This window comes from Rhamphochromis longiceps, linkage group LG11 (assembly GCF_057381845.1).
Source record: "Rhamphochromis longiceps isolate RC_006_pf linkage group LG11, R_longiceps_female_GT1.1, whole genome shotgun sequence".
Taxonomy (NCBI): Eukaryota; Metazoa; Chordata; class Actinopteri; order Cichliformes; family Cichlidae; genus Rhamphochromis; species Rhamphochromis longiceps.
In genome coordinates, this window is record NC_140567.1 from 38,162,103 (window position 1) to 38,186,648 (window position 24,546).

Sequence of the window (24,546 nt, forward strand, 5' to 3'; positions counted from 1 at the left end):
TCATGTTGTTTATTCAGGTTTGAATTTCAGGGGGAAAAATTTCTGTACAACACTGATATGAATAAATAGATTTATGTACAAAAAGAAACATTCATTTTACAGTACAGATAGGTTCTTTTGTTCTCATATATCCCAGATAGCTGGGTCAGCTGACGGCGGGCCACTCGTTCATCCAGGAGCTAAAAACAGACTGAACCCAGCATTCCTGCAGGTCCATGATGGTGTAAGTTTAGTGTCTGGAGAACCTGATAACCTGTTTGAAATCACAGCCAGAAAAAACGCTGATCGTCAGTCAGTGAGCGAGTTCACATCTAAACCAGTTTTTTAATCCAACAGAAATGTAAGTAGCTGATGAATTAAAGACGTCCGTCTGACACACAAAACTTTCCGACATTCCCACCAGGCTGCAGAGTCCTGATGATTTCAGATGTTTCAAGGGGAACTCGAGAATTTGTTGAGCTTTTAAAATATTTTCTGAAACAATGCAAATTTAGTGCATGCTTGCTACCTTAGCATGCTAAAGACTATACACAAGGCTAATGCTACAGTCAGTGTTTTTGCACATTTGGTCACAAACCAAAGAATGGAGCACATAATGTCGGCCCTATTACAACACTATTGGTTCGATAGAATGGTTACCAGAATTTAATCAGAGGAGGTTACGTGACTGAAGTCAGTCGGGTTCACGCTCTTCGGTGCTGGAAGAGTTCATCAGCTCATCGGATGGAAGAGCATCCTGCCTGTGCGGCTAATGGAAAAGTCAGAGGACCACCTGTGTAATTAGGATTCATCCTCTGAGGAAGAAACTTTGTGTCAGTGTCTGATAAGTGCCGAGATATTCATCGCCTCTCTGCTAGCTGAGCTAAAGGTCTTCAGCTCCAGCTGCCCCTCTTTATTCTGAAACAACTTTTCTCTGACCAGCTTTACCGTCGACCTTCCAATAAAGAATCGTTCTCTCAACCTCCTCAGCCCGTCTCGTATCTGACCTTTGACTTCACTCAGGAGGCATCTGACAGGAAATTCTCGCCCTGACGTTTTCATCTCATCAGAATGAGCAAAAACAACCTTTGCATGTTGAGTCTACTCCGCCCGTTTCTTTGCAAACACTGCAGACACGCTCCTGACGATCCCTCGGACGCCGGCCATGCTTTTTCTTATAGCTCGTGTCTCTTTCACGAGGTCGACCAGGCGGTGAAACACCAGCAGGACGCCGTGGTACGTCTCCGCCGCGGACACCTCGAAGAAGCCACACTGTTGGGACAGGGCGAGCAACCGTCCCTCCTCGCCAGAGACGCTGCGGTGCCGCTGCAGGTCGCGTTTGTTTGCCACGATGATGATGGGGACAGAGGACGGCTTCCTGCTTCGACGTATCTGCTGCAGCTGCTGCTGGACAATGTCGAAGCTGCTGCGATCACACATGTTGTAGACGAGGATCATCCCGTCAGCCCACTGCAGCTGTTTGTCGCTGACGGAGGAACTCTTCTCTCCGGGCTGTGGAGAAAGCAAACGCACAAACTCTAAAATTCATGCTCACATCATTATTTATGGTGTTAATATGCAAATTTGTGCAAAAAGGTTCCCCAAACTAATCTGTCGAACTAAACTAACCACACGCTCGATATAAACGATTGGTCCTCAGTCTGCATTCTGTCTATTGACCATCAGGGGGCGACTCTTCTGACGTTCCTTGGTATAGAGCTCTATTGGAGACACTTGACCTATGACCTTAGCAAACACTTTCCCCATGTTTATTTTATTAATCATGTTTACCTCAGATTTAAGATGCCCTTTAATCACCATGGATACTGATGTGTGGTACCTGCTCCATCTTTAGCACTGACCTTTATTATATTTTTCAAATCTGTTTGCTCAGCCACAATTTGGGAACCAAAAAGGTGTTTTAATATAAAGGATCACATTTTAAAGAGCTGGAAATACACCTGTGTGTGTGCGAGGTGCAGCCAGGTGGAGACCTACCTGTGCATACTGAGAGTCCCAGATGTTGAAGCAGATCTCCTGCCCATCAATTCTGTCAACTCGGCTGTAAACTGACTCTGAAAGAACGCGAGATAAAGGGGAAGCGTGAATAAATATTCATAGTACTGACACTGAATAATGATTTCGATCAGTCGGAGCATGTGAACACAGACGTTCTCTCTGACTGAGCAGACAGAGCTCTCACCGATGTCGCCGTACTCGCTGATGAATCTCCTGGTCAGAAATCTGACGGTGAGAGCTGCACAGAGAGAAAAGATCATTAGATCAAAGAAAACACTGCAAAGTAAAAACAGAAATCAGAACATTGAAATATGTTCATAGCTGACTACAGAGCTGCTTCCTCTGAGCAACATTTGAGCTAGAAAACTAGAAATGAAGTGAAAATACGAGAAGAGAAACATAAAGAGGAGGATATTTCTAACGAATCAACATGAAAACGTTCTGTAAGCAAAGGTGAAATATTCTGGAAATGAGCCAGTTTGATCTTTACTCACCGGACTTGCCGACATTGTGAGCTCCGAGCAGCAGGATGTTCACCTCCACCCTCTGCTGGTTTCCCTCCATCGCCTCCATACGACTTTTCTCCTGTACCACCATCAGGAATCAGTTCAGGTTTGCTGACAATAGATGCCAAAGATCTGGAGGCGCCGCTTCAGATCGCTGGCTTATGTACCCCGTGTGGGCGGGGCTTCGGAGCTGTGAGTCACAGCCCAGTCTGACTGCAGCCCGTGCTTGGTGGAGGGTCTTATCTGGAGTCTTATTACAGCAGTAACGAGGCAGATATGGAGGCAGATATGAGCATCTTTGTGTACGTGCTTGTGCCGGTGTCTTTTTGAGGGTATTTCAGGGCTTTCACTAATTGTGGGAACATTTTAGGACATTTTTGCACCACTCTGATTGGTGGGTGGGGGTGGGAGTGGGGTGGTGGTGATATAATGACCTTTCTCTGTTGTTTACAACCTTTCTGCTTTTATACCATCTGACCTGTTTTGAAGTGAGGGGACATTGAGGGCGTGTCTCTGTCTCATTTTTCAGTTATTGGGACATTTTTGCATCGTGTGAAAATCTGCAGATTTGTGCAGCTGGGTTCGTCTCAGTGGGGAAAGACTATGTGCTGCAGAGCGCGTCGATTAAACGACGAGCTTCGTTTCTGCGCCTCTTTGGCTCCACCTGCTGGCTCCCAGCTGAACAACCTTATTCTTCCTGTTTTTCTTCAGCAGCCGCAGAACTTAACTGATTATTATTTTCCTCAACAAATCATTTAATTTGATATCAAATTTCATTTCATTTCCAACAAATTTAGACCAAGTTATCTGATCTTTATTCATTACTGGATCCCTCGGGGCCATATTTGGTGTATAAATCATGCAGACAAATATGTGACCTTTGTATCGTCGACTCTAAGACTCTCGAAGTCCTCGTGTACCTAAAAGTTTACACTTAATCATTTGGTTTAAACGCGGTTTGTCCCACCGCACGATTTTCAGCCTACCGAGAAATTTCAATAAGACAACGATCAAAGTCTCACGGGGTTTCCACAGCGGATGGTGCATTTGGCAGACTTTCACGGCATCCTGATGCAAGCACAAAGGAATTTGTGTTCCGAGTAAAGATGTGATTTACAGTCACGTGAAAAAAATATTTAATGGTATTTTTTAAAACACAGCCCAACATTTTCTTTGATAAAATGTACAGCCGAAGAAGAATCCACGTTTAGATTTGAATTCTTGTTCTGATTCCCGTTTCTCTTTTTCAGTAGATTTTTATTTTTTCGATGAGTCATCAAAGTAAAATTATTTCAAATTCCTAAAAAAAGGGAACATAAACACAGACTTTCACAATAAAGTTTGAACACAGGTATGTGCATGACATCGAACTGCGCACACAAAGAAACGAGTCAGCGTTCCCCAACCAACACCAGGGGAAACATGAACCGGCTCATTGGTTCCACAGACGTGTGACTGGGATCCGTTTGGACACGACAGCTTTGACATATAATTATTAAAGAAAGAGAAGACAGCGACATGAAGTGATTAGAAAACAAATCGCGTCATAAAGCTGGAATGAAAGAATAAACAACAGCTGAGACCTCAGCAGGATGTGAGTCAAATACTGAAGACAAAGATCAAATACAGAGTCGCCTGTTACAATAAATCACATGTCGACTGAATGTTCACAGTAAATACACGAGACTCATCTCAGATACAAAGCCAGTCAGTTATGGAAAAGAACGTTTATTTTAATGTTATATTTTTATATATGTCAAACAAAGTAAATTCTCTGCGTATTTCATCGTAAGAGAAAAAACAACGTTCGTGTAAAACATGAAATATCAAACGAGAAAACTCGGACTAACCTGTAAACATGTCACGCTACTCGCTGCAGGCGTGCGCGCCTCAGCTTTCAGGGGAAATACCAAAAATTAGAACACGTTATGGCTGATCAGCTGCCAAAGAGATGAAATCTGACAGTAGTAAAGGTAACAATACTGCCACCGAGGACTCGCTGTAATTACAAAAGTAACAGCTTCCTGTCTGAATGAACGTGTCACACTCACTTTACATAAGGCGGTAAAATCGAGCCCGGCACAAAGTCTCAGACGAAATCACCCGTTTAATGTTTATAAAGTCAGAGCGCTCACAGCACGGACACTGGGCCGATCGATGCCGCCATCATTTCATCCCCTTTTGAAGAAAAATGTGAAATACTGAAAAATTATTGCCTCTAAGATGTGACCACTCCCAGAAAAATGAACTTTTTCATACCAAAAATATTGTTTAAAGTTCAGACCAAAATCATCGATTACGACTCGCAGATGCAGCGAACTGAGTGCAGAAATACAGAAGCGCTGGCGAGGACGCGTCCCGCCCACCGCAGAGGAAACCTTTAGCGGTTCTTCACGCTGTCAGTGAGAGACGACGGGGTTAATACTCCTGTGGGGTTACACGCGGCGGCCACTCAGAAACTGACTTCATCATCAGCGGCTGGGTTTCCAGGTTCTGTGGGCGGCTTTAAATTAAGGCACATGGTGTTTCTGAAAAATGCTTTTTAAAGTTACTCGTGCTGTAACTGTCTACAGCTGCCTGCTGTGAGCTCAGATGCTTCCTGTACATCAGAGTGCAGCACACCTGGAGGAGCTCCCCCTGCACCCCTGGAGGAGCCCCTGCACATCTGGAGGAGCCCCTGCACATCTGGAGGAGCCCCTGCACCCCTGGAGGAGCCCCTGCACATCTGGAGGAGCTCCAGCACCGAGCGCACAGAGCCGAGCTTCCACCGATCAAATCTGCATCAGGACAGGTTTTTATTTTCTTTGAGCCGCTGAAACTCTGATTTTGGTTTTTAAAAGCAGCGAGGAAACAAACCGATGAAGGCGGAGCAGACGAGCGTGTTTCCGGTCACACGCACGGTTAGTCGCGTCGTTTCCATCGCGCTACGTTCAGTCTCGCTGGGCTTTTCACACAAACTTATGACATCTGAAGACGGCCCCTTGCTACAGGAAACTGCGACGGGCAGTTTCTCCTTCATTTTATGTGTAAAGGTCATATACGAACTATTGCTGAGGTCACTCGTACATTCATGGGTTAAAAAAGAAAAAAAGCAGCTGTGCAGAGTTTTCTTGGTCATTTAAAACCTCCTCAGTCATCGTCTCTCTTTCTCCTCTTTGGACCAGGACTTCCCTTTAGATCCAGAAAGTCTCTCAGTCTCTTCCTGAAGTCCTCGAGTTTGGATTCCGGTATTAACCCTTCTTCTTTTTCCAACTTTAACCTCTCGTCTTCTCGGCCATGCTGCGATCTGCTTGCGTGTCCAGCGGCAGTTTGCGGGTTTGAGTTCGGTGCGGTGAGGAGTGAAGGATGGAGCTCCGAACTCAGAGTTTCCACCAACTTCATCCGGAAACTTTCCCGCAGTTTCTGCAACTCGTCGTCCTGAAAACAGCAGAGAGAAGGCAGAGTGACGGCTCGTCCTGCTGCTCAGTTATCTCAGCGAGTCTGCGCTGAAGCCGAGCGTCGGCAGCTCGGCGTCACTGAAAGAAGCCAAAGCTCGCGCGTCAGCTGCACGGCAAACATGGCTGCAGGCGGTGAAATCAGCCCTAAATTCTGATTATTTATTTTCAAATTATACGTCCAACATCTTCAGACGTGAAACACCTGTGAGGACGAGAAAGGAAGCCGGCGCATCGACGCCACACTCACAGCAGCGCTCGATGAGGTCGAGAATAATTAGCCGACACTAGCGGACAGGTATCACCTGAACAGGTAAGACTGACTCCAGGTCATTTTCCTGCTCTCTCTTTAAACTCGGGGAACTAACAGTAGCAGCAGGTTAACAGGAAGCACGGCTTTCGCAGCCGCTAAAAAGGCGCCGTATCCTTCAGGTTTCTTTGACGTTTCAGGGACAGGTGCCGCGGGGTGAGGGGCGGGGAAAAGCTGATCAGGACCACAGACTCTCACATCCACAGCACAACTCTGCTGCTCTTATCACCGAGGCAACGCCACTCAGGCTTCATGGTAAAACTCTGCCTCCTAGTGGTGAAAGTTTAAGGTACAGTTTTAAAACAAATACCTGCATAAAAAAGTTGGACGTTATGAAGGCGAGCCATATTTTACTTTGTGTCCTTATAACTGAGCAGCTGTGCTCACAAGCACAAACAGCCCTTTAGAGACCTGGATTATTATTATTATTATTATTATTATTATTATTATTATTAATGGAATAATTAATGTGTTTCATCCATCCGGCATTTTAATTTCATGATAGTATCAAAAAGTACAGTTTAACACCGTCTCATTAATTCATTAAAGAGAGACAAACAGTTCATCGGCTCCGTGTTTGACTCCACCTGCTCCGTGCGTACCTGAGAGGCGTCTTTAAACAGAGTCCACATGTCAGAGACGAGCTCCGCGGCCGTTTGATACGGAGGAGGCCGGCGGAGGGTCAGGCGGTCCGATATAGACTTCAGCCGAGACAAACCGCCAAACTGAAGAGAAGAAAACAGAAAGTCTTCATCGCTGTGACCTGATCAGGCTGCAGGAGCGCCACCTGCTGGTTCAACGACAGCTACAGGAGACCCTTTATTTTGCGTTTCCCAGGTTTATTTTCATTCATGCACCTTTTATGAAGTGTATAAACTTGTTAGCTGCTAAAAGCTTCTACTCTGACTGGAGCTTTGTTCAGACTGACCTGAGAGCACCGACTGCAGACTTCAACCTTCAGATGCAGAACGAGACACTCGCACCTCTGAAAAACAAAAACAGACACAACACACAAAACTTTAGAAGAAAATCTACCACAAACCGATGGAGACAAGAGTCACGTTGTGAAGTGAGGTTCATGAGTAAGCGTTTGTGAGCAGACGCTGACCCTGAGGCTCTGCAGACTGAGGCTGGTGCGCTGAAGTCTCTCGGTGCTGTAGGGGTCCGACGGGTCTGACAGGTTCTGACATAATGAACAGGCCCACTCTGACCTGCAGGACAAGGTCAAACAGCAGAGGTCACTTCACTGTGTGATGTTACTGACACTCATAGTATGCACTTCCTGCAGAGGTTTTGATGCTCAATCACCAGGTAAGGAAGACCCAAAGAGCTGATTCTGTTCATCTGGACGTTTCCAGAGAAACGTTTCGTCATCATCAGGTGATGTCTTCAGTCTCAGCTGACTGCAGGTCTCAATCTTATAAACAGGACATTTGCACAATGACTGAAACCAGCCCACTGAGGAACAACGGGCTGTGAGGTCAGTTCCTTCAGCATTAAGACTTGTCATGACAGCAATTTGCAGTACGGCTGTTCGATATAACCATATATATCCATCGTTTCATTTTACGCTATCGTTTGTTTCGTGGTGTCGAAAAATAAACTGTTTACGTCAATATTTTTTCATGTTCTGATGTCACTGCAGTGGCTATATTCATTTCTTAAAGTTCTCTCTTTCTCTTATATTTAGTATAACCACACTACAGACGGACAAGCGCCTGTTTTAATGCGTTGTCGTTAGCAACAACGACGGTAACAGCATCGCGTGTCCGCTTGTTTATGTTCCACATAAACCTTTCACAATAAAGCTCAAGATCCTGTTGAGACTTTTCAAAATAAACTGAATCACATGAAAGAGCAGATTATTTACGGATGAAAATTTAAAAAAAGAGCCGCCAGGAGCTAAAAAATAAACCTTAGACTCAAACGTTAGAACAGGCTTTTCCCCGCAGCACGCCGTGTAATAAATACTCACAAAGAAAACGGCGCCGTTACAACTTATGTCTAAAAATGTGTCGTTTCATGCATCGGTTAAAACACTCGACTCCAGCTGGAAACACTTCACACAAGTCGAGCTGCTCGAGATTCACAGAATTTACATAAATGTTAAACTTTTGTGACTTATATGGTTATCGGGATGATAGACGTCTTATATCGGGATATGAGATTTTGGTTAAATCACACAGCCTGATTTGCATATCAATGCTGAAGGAACTGACCTCCCAGCCCATTGTTCCCTCAGTGGGCTGTTTCAGTCATTATGTAAATGTCCTGTTTATAAGATTGAAACCTGCAGTCAGCTGAGGCTGAAGACGTCACCTGATGATGACGAAACGTTTCTCTGGAAACGTCCAGATGAACAGAATCAATGTTAAGAGACTTCCTGCAGAGGTTTCATAATAAAAGTAAATCAGGAAAGAGTTGAGTTTTGTTCATAATAACTTAAAATGAAAAAAAAACAACTTTTTGAATAGGCTTTAGATTGATTTTCAATCCAATGGTCACACATCAGTGGACTTCAGTCATCTTAAAGAAGCAAAAGGATAAAAATTATTTTTCTTACCAAAAGTCGAGTCCAACTGGGGGGACGTGGCAGTCTCTGTGGTATCCTCGACCACAGGCAGAGCAGATGATCGAAGTGCCGGGCGATGCACAAACCGAGCAGGCAAGAATCTCCAGGGTTATCGGAGAGTCTGGGGACGATTCCGGCTTCATGAAATCCTCTTTGTCAGCCGGCCCGTCTTCGGCATCGGACTGCAACGGAGCACAACGACGACAGTCTCTTAAAGCTGAGCGGTTCATTTTATAATCCAACTTTCTCAAGTTTGCCTGGGTTACAGATCGTGCATCCTACCTGACAGTCGTCGCTCATTTCCTCCAGGTAAATCTCATCTTCAGTCTCTCCAGGTAACAGACGAAAACTGGGAAGGGACCGTCCAAATCTTGGCAGGGACACAGGCAGTCTCAACACGGACACTTTGGGCTGCCACCGACTCAGACTGAAGTCCTCCTGTCCAATCACGGCGCTCAGCTCTTCGATGTCCTTGTCAGGAGTTACCAGTGTTGGTAAGTCGTCTTTTGGCTCGAGGGCGTTCGGTTTTGCTTCGTCAGAGACACAAGTGGCGTGCTCGGTTTCTTTCGTTTCCTGGACCTCCTCAGTATCTTGTATAGTGCTATCACAGCGAGAGTCAACCACCAAGCCCTCCACGGGAACCTGCTGAGTCTGTTCCTGAGGGGAGGGGGGATGAAGTGTGCTGTCGAGTTCCTGAAGCGAGGACAAAGGGCTGCTGGGTAAAGCCGGGCTCGTATCCTCCATGGTTTGCTGCTCTGACGGTAACGTGCCGCTCGGTCCGTCGCAGCTAGAGTTTCCCGCAGAAGTCTCTGGACTCACTTCTGTGATGCTGCTTTCCTCGAGGCCGCTTCGTTTCTGCGCCGAGGCCGGATGGAAAGCGCGATGATCAGGCAGCCTGATGAGAGCAGTCTCGTTGAGCAGCACCTGATACATACTCTGAGTGTTGGTCAGCATGACGATGGTGGGCTGGTTCCAGTGAGGACCAGCGGTTTGGTTCAGAACCTGCAGTGGTTGGACGGGTTTAAGTGAGGATAGAAACTGACCCGCCGACAGGGGGAACGTGGAGCCGGCAGGCAGCATGCTGAGAACAACTGAGGAACGGGAGGCGTCGGTTTGGGGGAGGAACAAATAGCTGGGAGATGAACAACTGGTGGCGGAGGAGGGAGAACTGATGAAGGACGACAAGGTTGGAGTGATAGAGGGAGCGAAGATCTGTGACGTACTGAGACTGCTGACTGGAAAAAGCGAGTGAGACGTGTGGAGCAGCGAGCGAGACGTGTGGAGCAGCGAGCTGTGCGCCGCTGTGGAGCAGGTGGTGCTGGGCGGGGTGGCAGAGGAGGAGTATACGAAAGCTACAGAGGACGAAGTGGACGAGGAATTCCAAAGAGATGAAGGAATGCTGACGGGAACAGGCGAGGCAGCGTTACTGCTGGTCAGAACAGCAAAGGTGGATGTGGGTGGGCTGGTGGAGGAGGAGTTTATGGTTGTCGAGGAGGTGGTGGTGGCATCAGAGTTGACTGGAACAAGTAGGTTAGGATTACTGAAGTTACTTGTTTGGGGGAGGAGGCACCAGGAGGACACGGGACGGGCGGAGTTTAATGTGGAGGAGGTGGCTGGAGAACCAGCCAACACCATGCTTGAATGTGTAACAAGAGGTTTGAACTGATTCGGAGAGGCGCTCGGCGAGTTAGAAATCTGAGCAGGTGGGCAGGTGGAAGAGACGGTTGGAGGAGAAACAGATGAGAGGCAGGCGGAGGAGGACAGACGAAGATTAGACTGATCGTAGGGCAAGAGCCACGCCGAAGGGCGACACGTGGAACTATCTGGAACAACCAGGTTAGTGACACGGCTGTCGAGAGTCTGGAAAACAGACGCGGTGGTGGCTGCTGGACAGGTGGAGGTGGGAAGAGGGGTGGATAAGGAGGAGGGGGGAAACGCAGACAACTGATTGGTTAAATGTGGTGACGAGAAGCTACTGATGGTAACAGGTGTGTCGGGGGAGGTGTTGGCTTGAGCGATGGAGCCGGTGAACACTGGATTGGTGGAGGTGGAAGGAGTATAAGAGGAGGTGGAGGAGTGGGGAAACATGGAGGTTGTGGAGGATGGCGGAATAGTGGGCTGACTGGACACAAGTGCTGACAGACTGGGACGGGTGGAGATGAAAGGAGTGATGGAGGAGGGAAACATGGCGATCGTGGAGGACAGAGGAACGCTTGGCTGAGCAGACACAGACGTTGATGGTGGAGGGAGAACACTGGTAGTAGCTGGTGGGTTACAGTTCATAGCTTTGCCAGTTTGAGGGGTGCTGTCAGTGGGCAATGGAAAGGTGGAGGTGTGAGCAGGAGGGGTAATGGAAGTGGAGCAGCTGGATAAAAGCGTGCACAAAAGAGAGGCACGGCTGGTTGGAGCGCCTGGGGCATTACAGGATGGGGGGAGGGGCCTGTTGGAGGTTGCAGGAGAGGTGGCGGTTGGAGGGAGAGCATGACTCAACTGACCCGATGGGGAACTCGAGGGCGGAGATCGAGGATTGACCGAATCCTGAGTGCCAACCTGGTTGTGAGTGAGGAGATTATAAAGGGTTAGGTTGGGCGAAAATTTCCAAAGGGCCGAAGATGAACTTGACTGTGAGGATGGAGAAGGTGTAGCAGCACAGTCATCAGGAACAGGTGTAGCACTGGAACCGGCCGTCTCAGTTTGGGGGCCGGGGGATGCCAGACAGGTGGAGGGAGACTTGAAAGAAGTGGAGTCTGTTCCATGTGTGGGGGCAGATGAGGATGTAAACGACAGATGAAGCAAATGAGAAGCAGAGGCGCTGTCCATCACGGTGCTGGAGATGGGGTTGCAGGTGGAGGTGGGAGGAGGGGCAGCAGGAGTCGCCGGAGTTCCTGTGTTTTTATCCAAGGTTGGTGGCACAGCGAAAGGGATCCAGGAAACATGAAGGTTACCTGGAAACCGAAACAATGGAGGAAGAGGAGATGGAGGAGGGTGCAGCAATTATTTTCTCTCGATTAAACTACATCCAAACTCAAACAGCATCGACATGAACTCTGAGCTCGTAAAATGATTCGGTTTGGTTTCCACACGTACGGCCGAGCATCCGCTGCAAAGCTGAAGACAACATAACAAACAGATACACGAGCGGACTTACAAAGCTCAGAGAGGGTTTCCTCGTAACCCAACTTGGTAATGAGCTTCACTTCAGGCATTTTCAGAGGGGGGTCCGAGTCCTGATCTAGAAGCTCCTTCATTTGGGTTTTAATCTGGCAGAGAAAACAAAGCACGGATAAAATGGTTGGTTCACCGTCTACGCTCTACATCACCAGATTAACGTTTTCTGCACAACTTCTGTTTGTTTGCAACAGTGTTGCGTTTTGTTTTCAAAGATTTTTATAAACAATGATTATCTGATATGATTGGGGGACGCTCATAGGGATCCCTGTGCATGACTTAAGAGTCACATGATGTGCGAAACGTCCCTTTTTAGGGGTTTTAATCTTTGTTGAGCCAGATAAGGGAGGAAAGCCTGGCTTTGATGGACTTTAGTCTAACTCTGTGGGGACATACCAGTGAGGACTGGCTCCTCCCACAGTTTTGCATCTACAGCAGACATTAGTGAAGATAGGCGACATCCATGAACATGGAAACAACTCCAGTCTCTTTGCTTCTAACTGTTGTTGTTAGATTTCTGTCATGACTGTTCATGTATGATTTACATGTTTAAACGTCTCTATCGCTCTGTAAAGACTTCAATATTCAATATTAGTCACACAGCATTTTGAGAGTCAGTGCGCCTCGCATGTTTTCATATTATGGTATGATGAGTACAGCTGCAGTGTGTCTGCCACATCTCTGTGTACCTGTGCGGTGTGTGAGAGCAGGGTCGGCAGGTCGGTGAGATTTCGGGCCTTTTCGAGCGTTTCCTTCATGGACATTTGGCTCTGCTGCAGCTGCTTCATCTTCACCATCCTCCCCTGAATCTGCTCACATTCCAGCTCATACACCTTCTACACACACACACACACACAAATCATTTTTTAGGCGCTCCATTTTTTTGTATTTTACCAGAAACGTTGGCGTGCGAGGCTGAGTGAGCACAGACGTTTGATACTGAGAGCAGCAGCAGATAAGACTCAAGGTTACGCTGAGGAGTGAAACTCACTGCAACAACTTCAGAGCACAGACTGAAAGACTTCTAAGAAACATCAGCAAGAAGAAAAATCTGTTCATAAATTCGGTTCCTATTTTGAGAAAAGATTTGCGTCACTTTCTAACAAATGAGAAACGTGCACTTGAAGCTGAGGCAGCGGATCAACTCTGGCTGCAGAAAACAAAGACTTAGATAGAGACGGGGACACTGCAGAGAGAAACAGGAAATGACATCAGCCTGCTAGATAGTCAACAATATTTAAAACAGCTGATGGATGTTACCTTTATGTCTTTGAGGAGTGACACCATTTTCGCTTTCAGAAGTTTAGCAAACGCGACGAATCCCGCCTGCAGCTCGGTCCTCAGACGAGACTCTGTTTGCTCGATGCTCTGCAGCCTGAAACACAGCAGAAGCACGAGGGGGGGTTATTTTCCAGAAAGTCCTCAGACGGGACAGCGAGCACCTGAGGAAGGTTCAAGTTATTAACACTAAGTAGGAATGAGGTGGCGAGCTTTACCGCGTGGAGACTCAGAACAGTGAAATTCAGTGAATGTAACACAAATTCTCTGAATGTTTCCAAACATGAAGATAACGAGTAAAAGTCTGTGTGAGGATTCACAGCAGCGCGGAGGCTGACAGTGGGAGCGTTTCACGTTAACGAGCAATAACGACTTCAAACCCGACGCAGTATGGTGATGGGAGATCAGGAGGAGGCCCTGCAGCCTGTGGCGAGTGACACTTTGATCCTTTCCTGCTCCGTGTTTGAGACGTCACAGGTCAGGATGTTTATCAAGCCACGCTGCACACTTTCCAAGGGCAGCCACACATTATTCCCGTCCACGCTCTTCTGCTTATCGTTGTCAGGGTCACGGGGGGGTGGAGCCTACCCCGCAGAGTACACCCTGGACAGGTCGCCGGTCTGTCGCAGGGCCAACACGTAGAGACTGACAACCATTCACACTCACACACAGTATTCCCGTTTAAGAGTATTTCCAGTGCCACTGTGTAAATTGAAATGTTGTTTTTTTGCCCTCTGTGGCAGATTTCAGGCCCACAAATGATTCGACCAACACAGAACTGAACGTACAGAGACGGTGTTTTTGTGTTGGCCGGTCTGCACACGGTTAAAGACACCCGCTCTGCTGCTCCTCTGTACATTTACTCATAATCTGCTAAACGAAAACACATTTAAGAAGATTAAAAACACTCGAGCTGCTGATATACATTTCTGTTTGGTTCTGTGGAGTAAGGATTTATTCTGCTGGTGAGCCATCGTCTTTTCAGGAAGTAAACAGTGAAATCATCAGTCGTACCTGGTCTCCATGTCCTGCAGACTCCGCCTCACCGTGTCCTCCTGCCTCGTCGTGGAATGAACGTACACGTCCAGCTGCTTCTTCAGGCTGACCACCGCCTCACTGACAAAGCGGTACCTGGAAACAAAAGCAGCTCACGGCTCAGTGTGCCGGCTCACGTCTGCACTACAACCACTTTAACTCGAGAATGCGTCCGACCCGGCTCACCTGTGGTTCATGTGAGTCGTCAGCTGGCAGTCTCTGCAGGTGAGCTGCTTACAGGTGAAGCAGATGAGTTGGAGTGGCTCAGATGGGTGGAGTCTGCAGAACTTGGTGGGAGAAGACAAGATGTTTCCTGAAGAGACAGACACACACACACACACACAGATTATCACTTAGTTTGCTCACTGACCGTGATCTCGATGATTACTATAATATAACAGGTTGTAACAGATGAGGTAAAATCAGGTTCCCACTGAAACCGTCTCTGGACCGAGCGCCCAGACCTGAAACAAAGTATGAAAATAAAGTAAAATATGTAACAATGTAGTACAAATACTGAGTGTACGGTGTTTGATATTATCTGCGGGACTTTCCCTTCGTTTCCACGTGTTGGGCTCGGAGCTCAGTGGAAGTTTGGCAGGTGAGGGAGACGCTGGAGTCCTGACACGCTAATGGTGTAAACACAGAAGCTGGAAAGCACCAGTGTTTCTGAGCTGAACACTGCAGAGACAGGCTGGGCTTAGCAGACCACTCCCCATTAAAGCGAGTCGTCGTTTCTACAGCTCGACCCGTCGGGTCAAAAAGACTAAACTCTGTCCGGCTGTTGGAGGATTCAGTTCTTCAACAATAAATAAAAACAGTGGACTGAAGCGCCTCTGGCTGCTCCTGCTCTTGGAACCATCACATCCTGTTTCATTTGTATCAAACTCCAATTCATGAACCAAATTCTTCACAAGTTGTGGCTTACACACACTTGGATGTGCTTCTACACTTTTACAACATAAAAGATCTTTTTGAAGCTCGTCACTAAGTCAAAGGTCAACAGCGACGGTCAGCTGACAGCAGAGAGCAGTTTCTCTCCAACAGAATCTGGATCTGGGTGTGGGTGGGGTTTTTTTACCTTCTGGCGGGTGATGGAGGAGCCTGTGTGATCTGGTCACCGTGACTCTGCGATGCGCCGACACACAGACGCCGCACAGAGCTTCATTACAGTCGAGACACCAACATGCGGCGGAGGCTGCGTCGCAGTTGCTGCACTGAGGAGATGAGAAGGCGGAGACGTTCACAGGTGAGACCGAACTCCAGCTGGAGGTCTTTTCTTTTATCAGTCAATTTAAATGCCATAAAAATCACACAAATTCACGTTTCCTGCACGTACGGACCACGGGAGATCCTGAAAGTGTGTCACAAGACAGAACGGTCTTCATAGGGCTCGTGGTGTCTTCACCAGCCTCACAGTGTTCTACGTGCATGCAAACACACACTCACACACATTTTCCACATGCTTGACTTTTGTTGCCATGATGCCAGGCATCTCAATGAGACTTTTTACCTGGATAAATAAAGGACTAATAATAATAAAATGCTGCTGCAGGATCATATGTGAATATTCTTTGGTTAAAAAGCTCAAAGCAGGAGATCCTGGTGCAGATACAGATAAATAAAATAAGGTTTGCTGGAGGTTCCCACGCCACCGTCTGAGTTACCTGCTGACTCAGGTTGTCTTCTGATGCTCCTGTCGCTTCCATGTTGCTCAGCAAAGTTGCTTCCTGAAAGACAGAAGCTGATGAAGTCCGGCAGCTATGATGAGAACATTTGTGGCGTTGGTGATGTGCCAATCTAATATGTGAATCAGTAATCAGTCTGATCCTGACACAAAAAGCTAGATCTGACATTGGTGACATGGTTCCCCTTTACTTTACCAGGCGACAGCAGCAGCTAGCGGGAGCGCTAACATAGCACGGAGGAAGTGATCCAAAGAAGCAGGTTCAACAAACTCTAAAATCAGAAACTCTTTGTTTTTGGTTCCAGAAAGGCTGATCACAGATTATGTGCAGGAGTAAAGAAAGTCATCATCAGTGGAGCTCTGATCCCAGGATTCCCCACAGCAAAGAGTAAATAAGGAGCGGAGCCTCCATGTTAGTCTTTGGACACAGTGCGCACCGTGATGTTCATCTTAATCAGGACGGGCTCGGGTCACTGTCATCATCATAAACATCCGCAACAGTTTATCAGCGTTTCAGTTTCTTAATCAAGTTTCATGTTGCCGACGGACGCCACAGGCTGTTTTTATAACACACCGTCTTTACTGTTTTATAACTTTATCTCATTTCAGCCTTCAGTGACAGACGGCAGCTTTCTCACAGACACGTAACTGAAAAAAATACAATTTGAATTTAAAGTTTTGTCTGTAAAGACAAACAAGCTGTAGGAAATTTCAAATCAATGTCTACATGTTGGTAATTTACATTTGAAATAGTTCAGCACAGTTTTGGAAGGATGGTCTCGTTAAATACAAACAGCTTACAGATCGTGGACAGAATAACAGTACGATCAGCTGTGATCAGATCCTGATCAGATATCATGCAACTGGATCCAGGTTGGAGTCTCCTGCCGTGTAGTCGGACCTACTGAGACTGATTTATGTGATTTATATTAATTTAAGAGACTGAATCTTTCAAAATGTTGAATTTATGAACAAATCGATACAAAATGTGAACACAGTGAAACTCACTTTAATCTCATTTCAGCCTCATCTTCACTCAGTGACGCAGGTCGTCCAAAGGGGGCACAGATATACGTATATATACCCTCACTGTGTTTACAGCCCCTTGCTGCACTTTAAGAAAATCTTCCAAGTGAACAGACTAAGCTCAGACAGTCTGTTACCATGGCAACTGACTCAGAGTTCACTCTCTTTAACAGTAAACCTGAGTTTCGCTCATCTGAGAGCTGCTATTAACGGTATTTGTAGTTTGAACGCTGATCATGAGTCTGCGCTCATGTTTGTGCGATGGTGCCGTTTTGTTGGTCACACAGCTGCAGCGTTCGTGCAGTCGCGTGGAGGACAGCGCAAAGGTTTCTGACTGCAACGCTGCTGCAGATGGACAGAAACAACTTTCTGGGAAACATCGTCCATTACGTCAGAGTCTGACCCCGCAGCTGTTGTAATAAAGGTCCATATGTGGCCTCTGCGGGCCCTCCAGAGCTGAGTCCACATACTACAGCAACCACGCTGCCACAGAAACAACCGCAACTCAGCGCGTCTCCTCTGAGCCACATCTGACACTGGGCTTCGTGGGTTTGTCACCCTCAAGTCCACCCTCACGGGAAAAACCGTTAGAGCCACACATAAAACACACGCAGGCGTGTCTGTGGAGGATCTCGGTCATCCAGGTCATGGAAGTTTCACCTCTCATCAGTCCTTCAGTTACAGGGTTTAGCGTGTCTCCACTAGTCACGTCACGGAGCGCGTGCCTGAGGGCCAAGGTGAGCCGAACATCATGTAAACACAGAGGAGCGTCCCAAACACCGCCATGACGTCATCGCGCGGGAAATGGAGTTTTTGCTTCCCACGGTCGCCAAGTGCTGGCTCGGGGCGTGGTCTGACGAGTGGCGCCGCGATTTGGCGCTGTGTAAATAAACCTGAGCTGAGCTAGACCCGGACCCGAAACGCCGCTAAGGGGGCCGAGAGCCCCGTGTCAGAGACCAGCTCCGACACCGGAGGTTCAGCCGAGATGTCATGGACTCACCGTCACCGTCCGCTCCATCCACAGACACGCACACCGTCGACATTCACGGTAACACGAGTCCTCCCGGTTTAGCCTGGAACCAACAAGAACCGTTACAAACACAACACAGATATAACTTCCGCCCCGCTTCTTCTTCTGGTCCGCGCAGGTGACGTCCCGACTGTGAGCGTATTACCGCCACCTGCTGGTCGTCACCGGAAACCTGTGGTATTTACAGACCTGCTGCAGGTTTGGGAAACAGCGGAGCGTCAGAAACACGTTTATACACTCATCGACCACTTTGTTAGGTACACCTCGCTGCGAGTCCCTCACTAACATAAGGAAACACATTAGACATAAAAACACGTCATAAACATCAACCGTCACCTCTGTCCCGTTGTGTTGTTGTTATATTCATGGTGCTGGAAACCTTCCTCGGAGACGTGGTTCCACCACATCCCGGAGGTGCGCTGCTGGACTGAGATCAGGTGACTGTGGACCTTTCAACAGGTCAGTTTGCCCTCGTCTACCTGCCTGAATACACTGAGCTGCTGCCACGTGATTGGCTGGTTACATAATCAGGGCTCAACAGGTGTACCTAACAAAGTGTCCAGTGAGTGAATATATTGGATTTTAAATATATTTTATTTTGTTAATATATATATTTACCTTTTTAAATGTATTATTATTTAAATACATTTGAGATGTTAACATGTTTTGAAAGTAATTTTATGTATTACTCTAAGATAATTAGCAAATTAGTAAAATAGAGTTTATTACTGGGAAATCGAGGTGGATAATAAAGAAAAGAAGGGGCGTGTCCTGTCTGTTTTCACTGTATCACTTCGCACCAAATGCAAAGATGCTAAAAACACAATTTTTAAAAAAAAGATATCCTGATGTTACAACAAAACCGTGTCGGGCTGTGTCCTCAGTCTATAACAAGTTGAGCTTTTCTGCTCTTTCCAGAATTATAATAATTACAGCTTCACTCAAATATGGCTGAGGTGGTGAAGCAGCCCTGCAAACACACAAAACTCTGCTTCAGATTCAAATGAAGACACAAACCTGAGACCTGATGCAGCAGACGTGTTCAAGGTTTGATGCTGTGAGAAAAGCTTTATTACACTCACAGACTAGAAGTGCAGAAGAAGGTCAGAGAGGATGAATGCACGAGCACAGCTTACAGGGTATCACCTCAGTCTGGTTTCATGGTTTCACACTTCATTCCCTCACCATGTGGTGGTTGATGGAGGTCAGTCTGAGGACTCTTTGCTTCTCAAATGAATTTGAATAAGGCAGATTTTTGCATAAAGAAAAGACTCCTGATATCTTTAACCAAATAAACCTTAATGAGCGCTTACCTTTCCTGATACTATATCTGGATTTACATAAATTACGATGACCTTCTGATAGAGGAGCAGATGTTTATTATCTGGACGGTTTTAACTGTTTCCAGTTCAGCAGACTGGATGCTTCTCTTCATGTCAGCCGTTTTCTACATTTTGTGGCTCTATGAAGACAAGCTCACTAGAAAGAGAAGTGAGATGAAACATTCACTGATTCAGTCATTTAGCATCTTCTTGTAGCCATGGAAACGATTGTTATTGTAGGACTCACTGGGTTCATCAGTTGCACAAAGCACAGAAACATGTGTCTCTCTTTCATATTGCAGCTGCTATCAGGCTCAGTACACAAACCTGAGCAACAGCATGAAGGTCGCCGCTCTGCTGGCATCAAACGCCTCTGATGAGGTCACCGTGCATGGAAATGGTTTGAACAGCAGCGGGTGTGGTCAGATGGCAGCAGTACCCAGCACAGACAATGGAGGTCGTGCTGGTCTGAAGCGAATCGTACCGATGGCGCAAACGTCAGGTAAATATGTGTGTTTTTGTCCTGTGTACTGTTTGTTTGTATACATGTCTTTCTTGCTGCTGTTACACCCAAATTTCCCCTTGTGGGACAATTAAAGGATTATTCTATTCTATTCTATTCTTTTCTAAATGGTTCAAACGGCTGTCGTGAAATCAATCCATGTAGAGCAGTGTCACAAACCATGGAAGCCCCAGAAAAGTGCAATGAAACGATGAGTTTATTAACAGCCCGGAGAAAACATCAACATATGTCTTCTGACCAAAATACATGTTGTGGATACTTATAAAGCAGTGGGGTACACGCCCCCCCCCCCCCCCCCCCCCCCCCCCCCCCCACAGCGTCAATGACAGATTAAAATAGGTTTCAGACATTAGTCACAGTTAATCGTACATCTTTAATAGCTATAAGCAGAGATAGAACTTCTCTTTTCTATAACACCTTCCATACAAGGTAATAAACTTCAAGCCCTCAGGGTCTCTGAGGCTAATTATTGACTCTGATCATCTGTTACCAAGTAGAATAAAATATATTAAGACACCAAATGAGTTGAGGCCTCCGGCTGGACACATTCCTAGATTATATGTATTATATGTACTGTGAGCATGCATTGCAGTTATCCTTCTATGTTCTAGTTTCCCTCAGCATGGATCACCTGGACAGTCACGCCAGTGAAGCTTAAGACCCTCAATGAACCGAACATCAACTCAAAATAAGCTCAGATAGGCAATGTGTATAAAATACTTCTAACCGTACCTGTAATAAAAGTTAACATAATGGAAGGATCCTCAAATGGACATCTTCAATAAACAGCTGTAATGCAGTATCAATACTGTGAGAAATATTATTAGATGAAATAATGCTGTAAAGAATGTTATTAATGCAGTTACAATGATGCAGATTATATGGCAGCAATAAAAGAATTTCTGTATCTCCACACGGCCCTTCATCACTCCGTCTGTGAGAGCGAGCACTGTGATGGTTTAGTCTGCACACTAGGACGGGATCAATGATTTATTCCCTGATTTTTTATTTTAGGTTACAAGCTGTAAAGATTCAGTGTTTGTCTGGATTTAAAATAATGTTACAGTCAAACAAAATGTTAGAGCTCTGGACAGAGTGCAGAACATGAATAATCAGTCTGTCTATGAGAGGTAACAGAGAACACGATAAACTATGTACTCGTGTTAAACTCGCGTTGATGATTGGGAGTCACTGGTCTTCATCCACTGACACCAAACACCAGTTCTGTATGGACCGCTAACCCTCACTGGTCTCATTGCTCTCCCGACTCTGTGATTAAACTCCAGGTCTGCTCTGCTCCCGTCTCTTCCAACAAAGGAACCTCTGGATTTATTTCTGGGAATAAACTGTTCAAATACTGTGCAATCATCATCTGTTTTTAGGTTTGGGTATACTTTAAATACGACAAAGCTGTGTTTCTGTGCTTTTTCCATGAACATTTGGACTCATGGTTGCTGCTTATTATCAACTAACTGTATTTTTTTTTATCTCTTTCAGAAAAATCGAACCCATTAAAGCTGTAATTCTCGTGCTATCAGCTTAATGCATGATTAAAAAAGATATTTAGCAACAGTAACAGATTTCCCTTTTTTGGTTATCCGAGGGTTCGAGTAAAGAGGTGATCGTACACAAGTCCTCACTGTGTTTCTGTATGTAGCCGGTGTCCACACAAGAAAAGACCAGAGCCACAGAGGCTCCATGTAAACATATTACTCAGTTATATGTGAGGGGGCAACAAATCATTAACAAACTGGTTTAAATACATCATATAAAGTATAACTGTTTTCCTGATCTGACTGGAATTTGATGGAGAAAGTGCAGCTTTAGGTTGTTTAGTTCAAACTTAACTGTTAATAACTGAGTGAAACTGGATACATCCATGAGGCATTTTCTCTTATCTTCTTGCTGAATGATGACATATGGACCTTTGTTGAGTCCAAGCTTCAGATGAGTTCATTTTAAACATTTTGAACATTCTTCAGTCTCCCCAGCATTTTATTGCCAACTCATATACAGCTCCTCTTTAAGTTAAATAAATTCATCATTTATTGAAGCGGGGACAGGTTTCTGTTCAGCAGTCAGACCGACAGAGAGTCAGAGCTGCGTCACATTTATTACAGTTTACACAATACAACACAACACCTCCCACCATAAAACCCCCCAATGGTTCTAAGACAAGGCACTGTGTGTGTGTGTCTATGTGTGTCTATGTGTGTGATGGGGGTGTGTTTGTGTGACCTCCTGCTCACCAAAAGGGTCATAAAAGCAGGAAGCTTACAACACAAGAAGCAGATCTGTCAGACAGGATGTATCTGCAATAAAACCTCCCCCAGCACAGAGAGGCTGAGGTGGTCAGGATCAAAGGAATGTCTTGATCCTGCTGCTTAAACTAAGACTTTACAAATTTAAGAAACACAATGACAACATTCAACAATTTGACTTAACAGTTTGATTTTAAATTTGACTGATTTATTTTAAGAGGCTGTGCACCACAGGCTTTTAAGGTGTGTCTGACAATCTGAGCTCTGATTTAACTGAAGAATCAAAGTAGAATAATCAAAATCATGAAATGTATTCAAATTAGTTTTATTGGCGCCCTGTTTGCCATCATAACCCGTAAGTTGTGAAAAAGTAGAGGCGTGTAAAGTTGCTCTTTTATTTAGTTCATAAAATAAGATGAAAATTACAAATTTCATGCATTGAGAAAAACAGCTGAAGAAGAAAAATCATAGTTATTAAAAAGAAAATCATTTGCACCTGTTTCCTGACACCACAGCAGGACCCTCAAAGCAGAGCGTCACCCTGCTCAGGAGAGTCGTGATTAGAGGTCCAGCAACACTAATCTACAGAGTAATTACTTTTCAAACATTACACATACATATACTCGATTACTAACCCTAATATACACAATAATTTAGGAGCTAGCTACTGATATTTGTCAGTCAGATAACTTCTAAAGATTAAAAGACGTAATCGATTTATCATTAAAACATCAGCCAGTAATAATGAATACACAGATGATGTCACTTCCTGGTGTGCAGACTAAACCGCCACAGTCTTCCTTCTCACAGTAAGCGGCTGTCTCCTCCTCTCTGTGGAAAACCTTCCCATCAGGCTGCGTCCTCCACCTCAGCCTCACCTCCTCAGTGACTCCTTGCTCCGCCAGCTTCTCCCTCACCTGAAACACAGTTTGCACACATTATGACAGTGTGTAAAATCAACAAGTGTTTGAAACCTGATGAAGACACAGTGACTGATTTATAACCAGCACAATCACCGAGGAGTCTGAAAATACCAGGATCACTGAACTTTCATTCTTAAATTCTTGAATTCATGCCTATGTACAACGAAATTGTGGGTGCTCGACAACAACTGTGCAGAAATAAACAATTTGGAAGAACAGGTTGCAAAGTGCTTTGAAGTAGTGCAAACTGAGTCTGTGTGTGAGCGTCCTGAGTGATGAGGGTTACCCAGACCATGGCTCTGATTTGTGGGTGGGTGGTCAGGGTGGGGTGTGGGGGGAGGTGTGTGGGACCTGATTGAGCTGGGGTGCTGACCAGAGGGCAGCGGGTCAAAGAATTGGTGGGCAGGATGTGAGGGGTCACCTGTGATCAGTTTCTGGAAATATTCATTTGATTTATTAGGCTGTAGATTAGTAAGCATGTCCTGAAAGTCGTCCATGGCTATCTTTATTATACTGACTCTGCGTCTGACACTAACCACAACACAGGGTTTGGGACAGTTAGGTTCAGGGTCATCAGTGATGATGACCTCACAGGGTTAAAAAGCCAATCTCAACAGAGAAAGTTGATAACCGCTGTCTTTATTATCTCTTTAAGACTTTGTTGAGGCAGCTGACTCAAAGAAAGTCTGGCTGTGTTGAACTTTGTAGTATACAGTCTACAGACAAGATTAAATACTTATACGGCTTCCTTATTCTGCCTCCAAATTACTTGCCAAGTGTAAAAAATCTTGTATTTTCACTCAGGAAGTGAGCAACATCATGTGACCTTGGAAGGGGCGGGGCTACATGCATTTACACAGAAGCGTGGAGCGAGGAAGAGCCTGTTTCACCTGTGAGCTCAGTAAAAGGAAAGGATGAGTTTGGGCCCAGCAGCAGAAAAATTCCACTGAGTGAGCAGGAGTGTAATCATCATCGTCATATCCAAGGTGGAGCACCCAACCCCCTCCATCCATCCTCCGTTTACACTGCCCCTGCATCACGAGCACTGAGACACTACAGTGAATAAAGTTAAGGTGGACTCCCCATGTTACTTCCCTTCTTTTCATGCCAAATCTGTTGAGGGGCGCCTTAATTTAACTATCTATATTAAATTTTGTGTAACAAACTGGGATATTTAGAATAAAGCTATATATCGGAGCTACTTTATTATATTTTGTAACTTTGTAGCATATTATATTTTATTTATTGATTGTATTGGAGGAACTGTGACCACATTATTTCCTCTGGTATTAATAAAGCATTTTGATTCTGCTACCTCTGCAGCTCATTAGCTGCGCTCATTTAACCTGACTGAGCGTGACCAGTAGAAATAAAGGATCGAACTCAGTAATTCCTGGAAACCAGATCTTTGTTCAGCGTCAGCAAACCAGCAGCTTAGCCTGTAGCTGATGACTAAAAGGACCCACAGTGCTC

General features: G+C 45.7%; 2 protein-coding genes and 1 long non-coding RNA gene across 5 annotated transcripts; 1 reads left to right on the forward strand and 2 right to left on the reverse strand.

Annotated features, from left to right (window-relative positions):
- Window positions 1-5: 5 nt before the first annotated feature.
- LOC146659982 (ras-like protein family member 11B) lies at window positions 6-2,747 on the reverse strand. Its single transcript, XM_085423974.1, has 4 exons — window positions 2,493-2,747; window positions 2,183-2,236; window positions 1,978-2,054; window positions 6-1,491 (listed from the first exon to the last, which is right to left on the reverse strand). Exons 1-4 carry the CDS (start codon window positions 2,593-2,595, stop codon window positions 1,081-1,083), a joined length of 645 nt encoding a protein of 214 aa, XP_085280100.1. The 5' UTR covers window positions 2,596-2,747; the 3' UTR covers window positions 6-1,080.
- A 148-nt stretch (window positions 2,748-2,895) lies between these two features.
- Window positions 2,896-18,491, reverse strand: trim33l (tripartite motif containing 33, like). Of its 2 annotated transcripts, XM_085423956.1 has the most exons (15): window positions 18,381-18,491; window positions 18,015-18,087; window positions 15,969-16,031; window positions 15,383-15,518; window positions 14,488-14,614; window positions 14,281-14,397; window positions 13,249-13,363; window positions 12,678-12,824; window positions 11,969-12,080; window positions 9,103-11,765; window positions 8,812-9,002; window positions 7,357-7,459; window positions 7,177-7,233; window positions 6,851-6,973; window positions 2,896-5,921 (listed from the first exon to the last, which is right to left on the reverse strand). In XM_085423956.1, exons 1-15 carry the CDS (start codon window positions 18,449-18,451, stop codon window positions 5,634-5,636), a joined length of 4,386 nt encoding a protein of 1,461 aa, XP_085280082.1. In that variant the 5' UTR covers window positions 18,452-18,491; the 3' UTR covers window positions 2,896-5,633. The 2 variants fall into 2 exon arrangements, with proteins under 2 accessions (XP_085280082.1, XP_085280083.1); XM_085423957.1 differs by lacking the exons at window positions 18,015-18,087; window positions 18,381-18,491 and adding an exon at window positions 16,997-17,851.
- LOC146659984 (uncharacterized) lies at window positions 17,853-23,864 on the forward strand. 2 transcript variants are annotated; one of them, XR_014913844.1, is made up of 4 exons: window positions 17,853-18,062; window positions 18,163-18,503; window positions 19,669-19,868; window positions 22,666-23,864. It is a non-coding gene; the product is annotated as an uncharacterized LOC146659984 (long non-coding RNA). The 2 variants fall into 2 exon arrangements; XR_014913845.1 differs by having other exon boundaries at window positions 17,854-18,062; window positions 22,961-23,864.
- The last annotated feature ends 682 nt before the right edge of the window (window positions 23,865-24,546 follow it).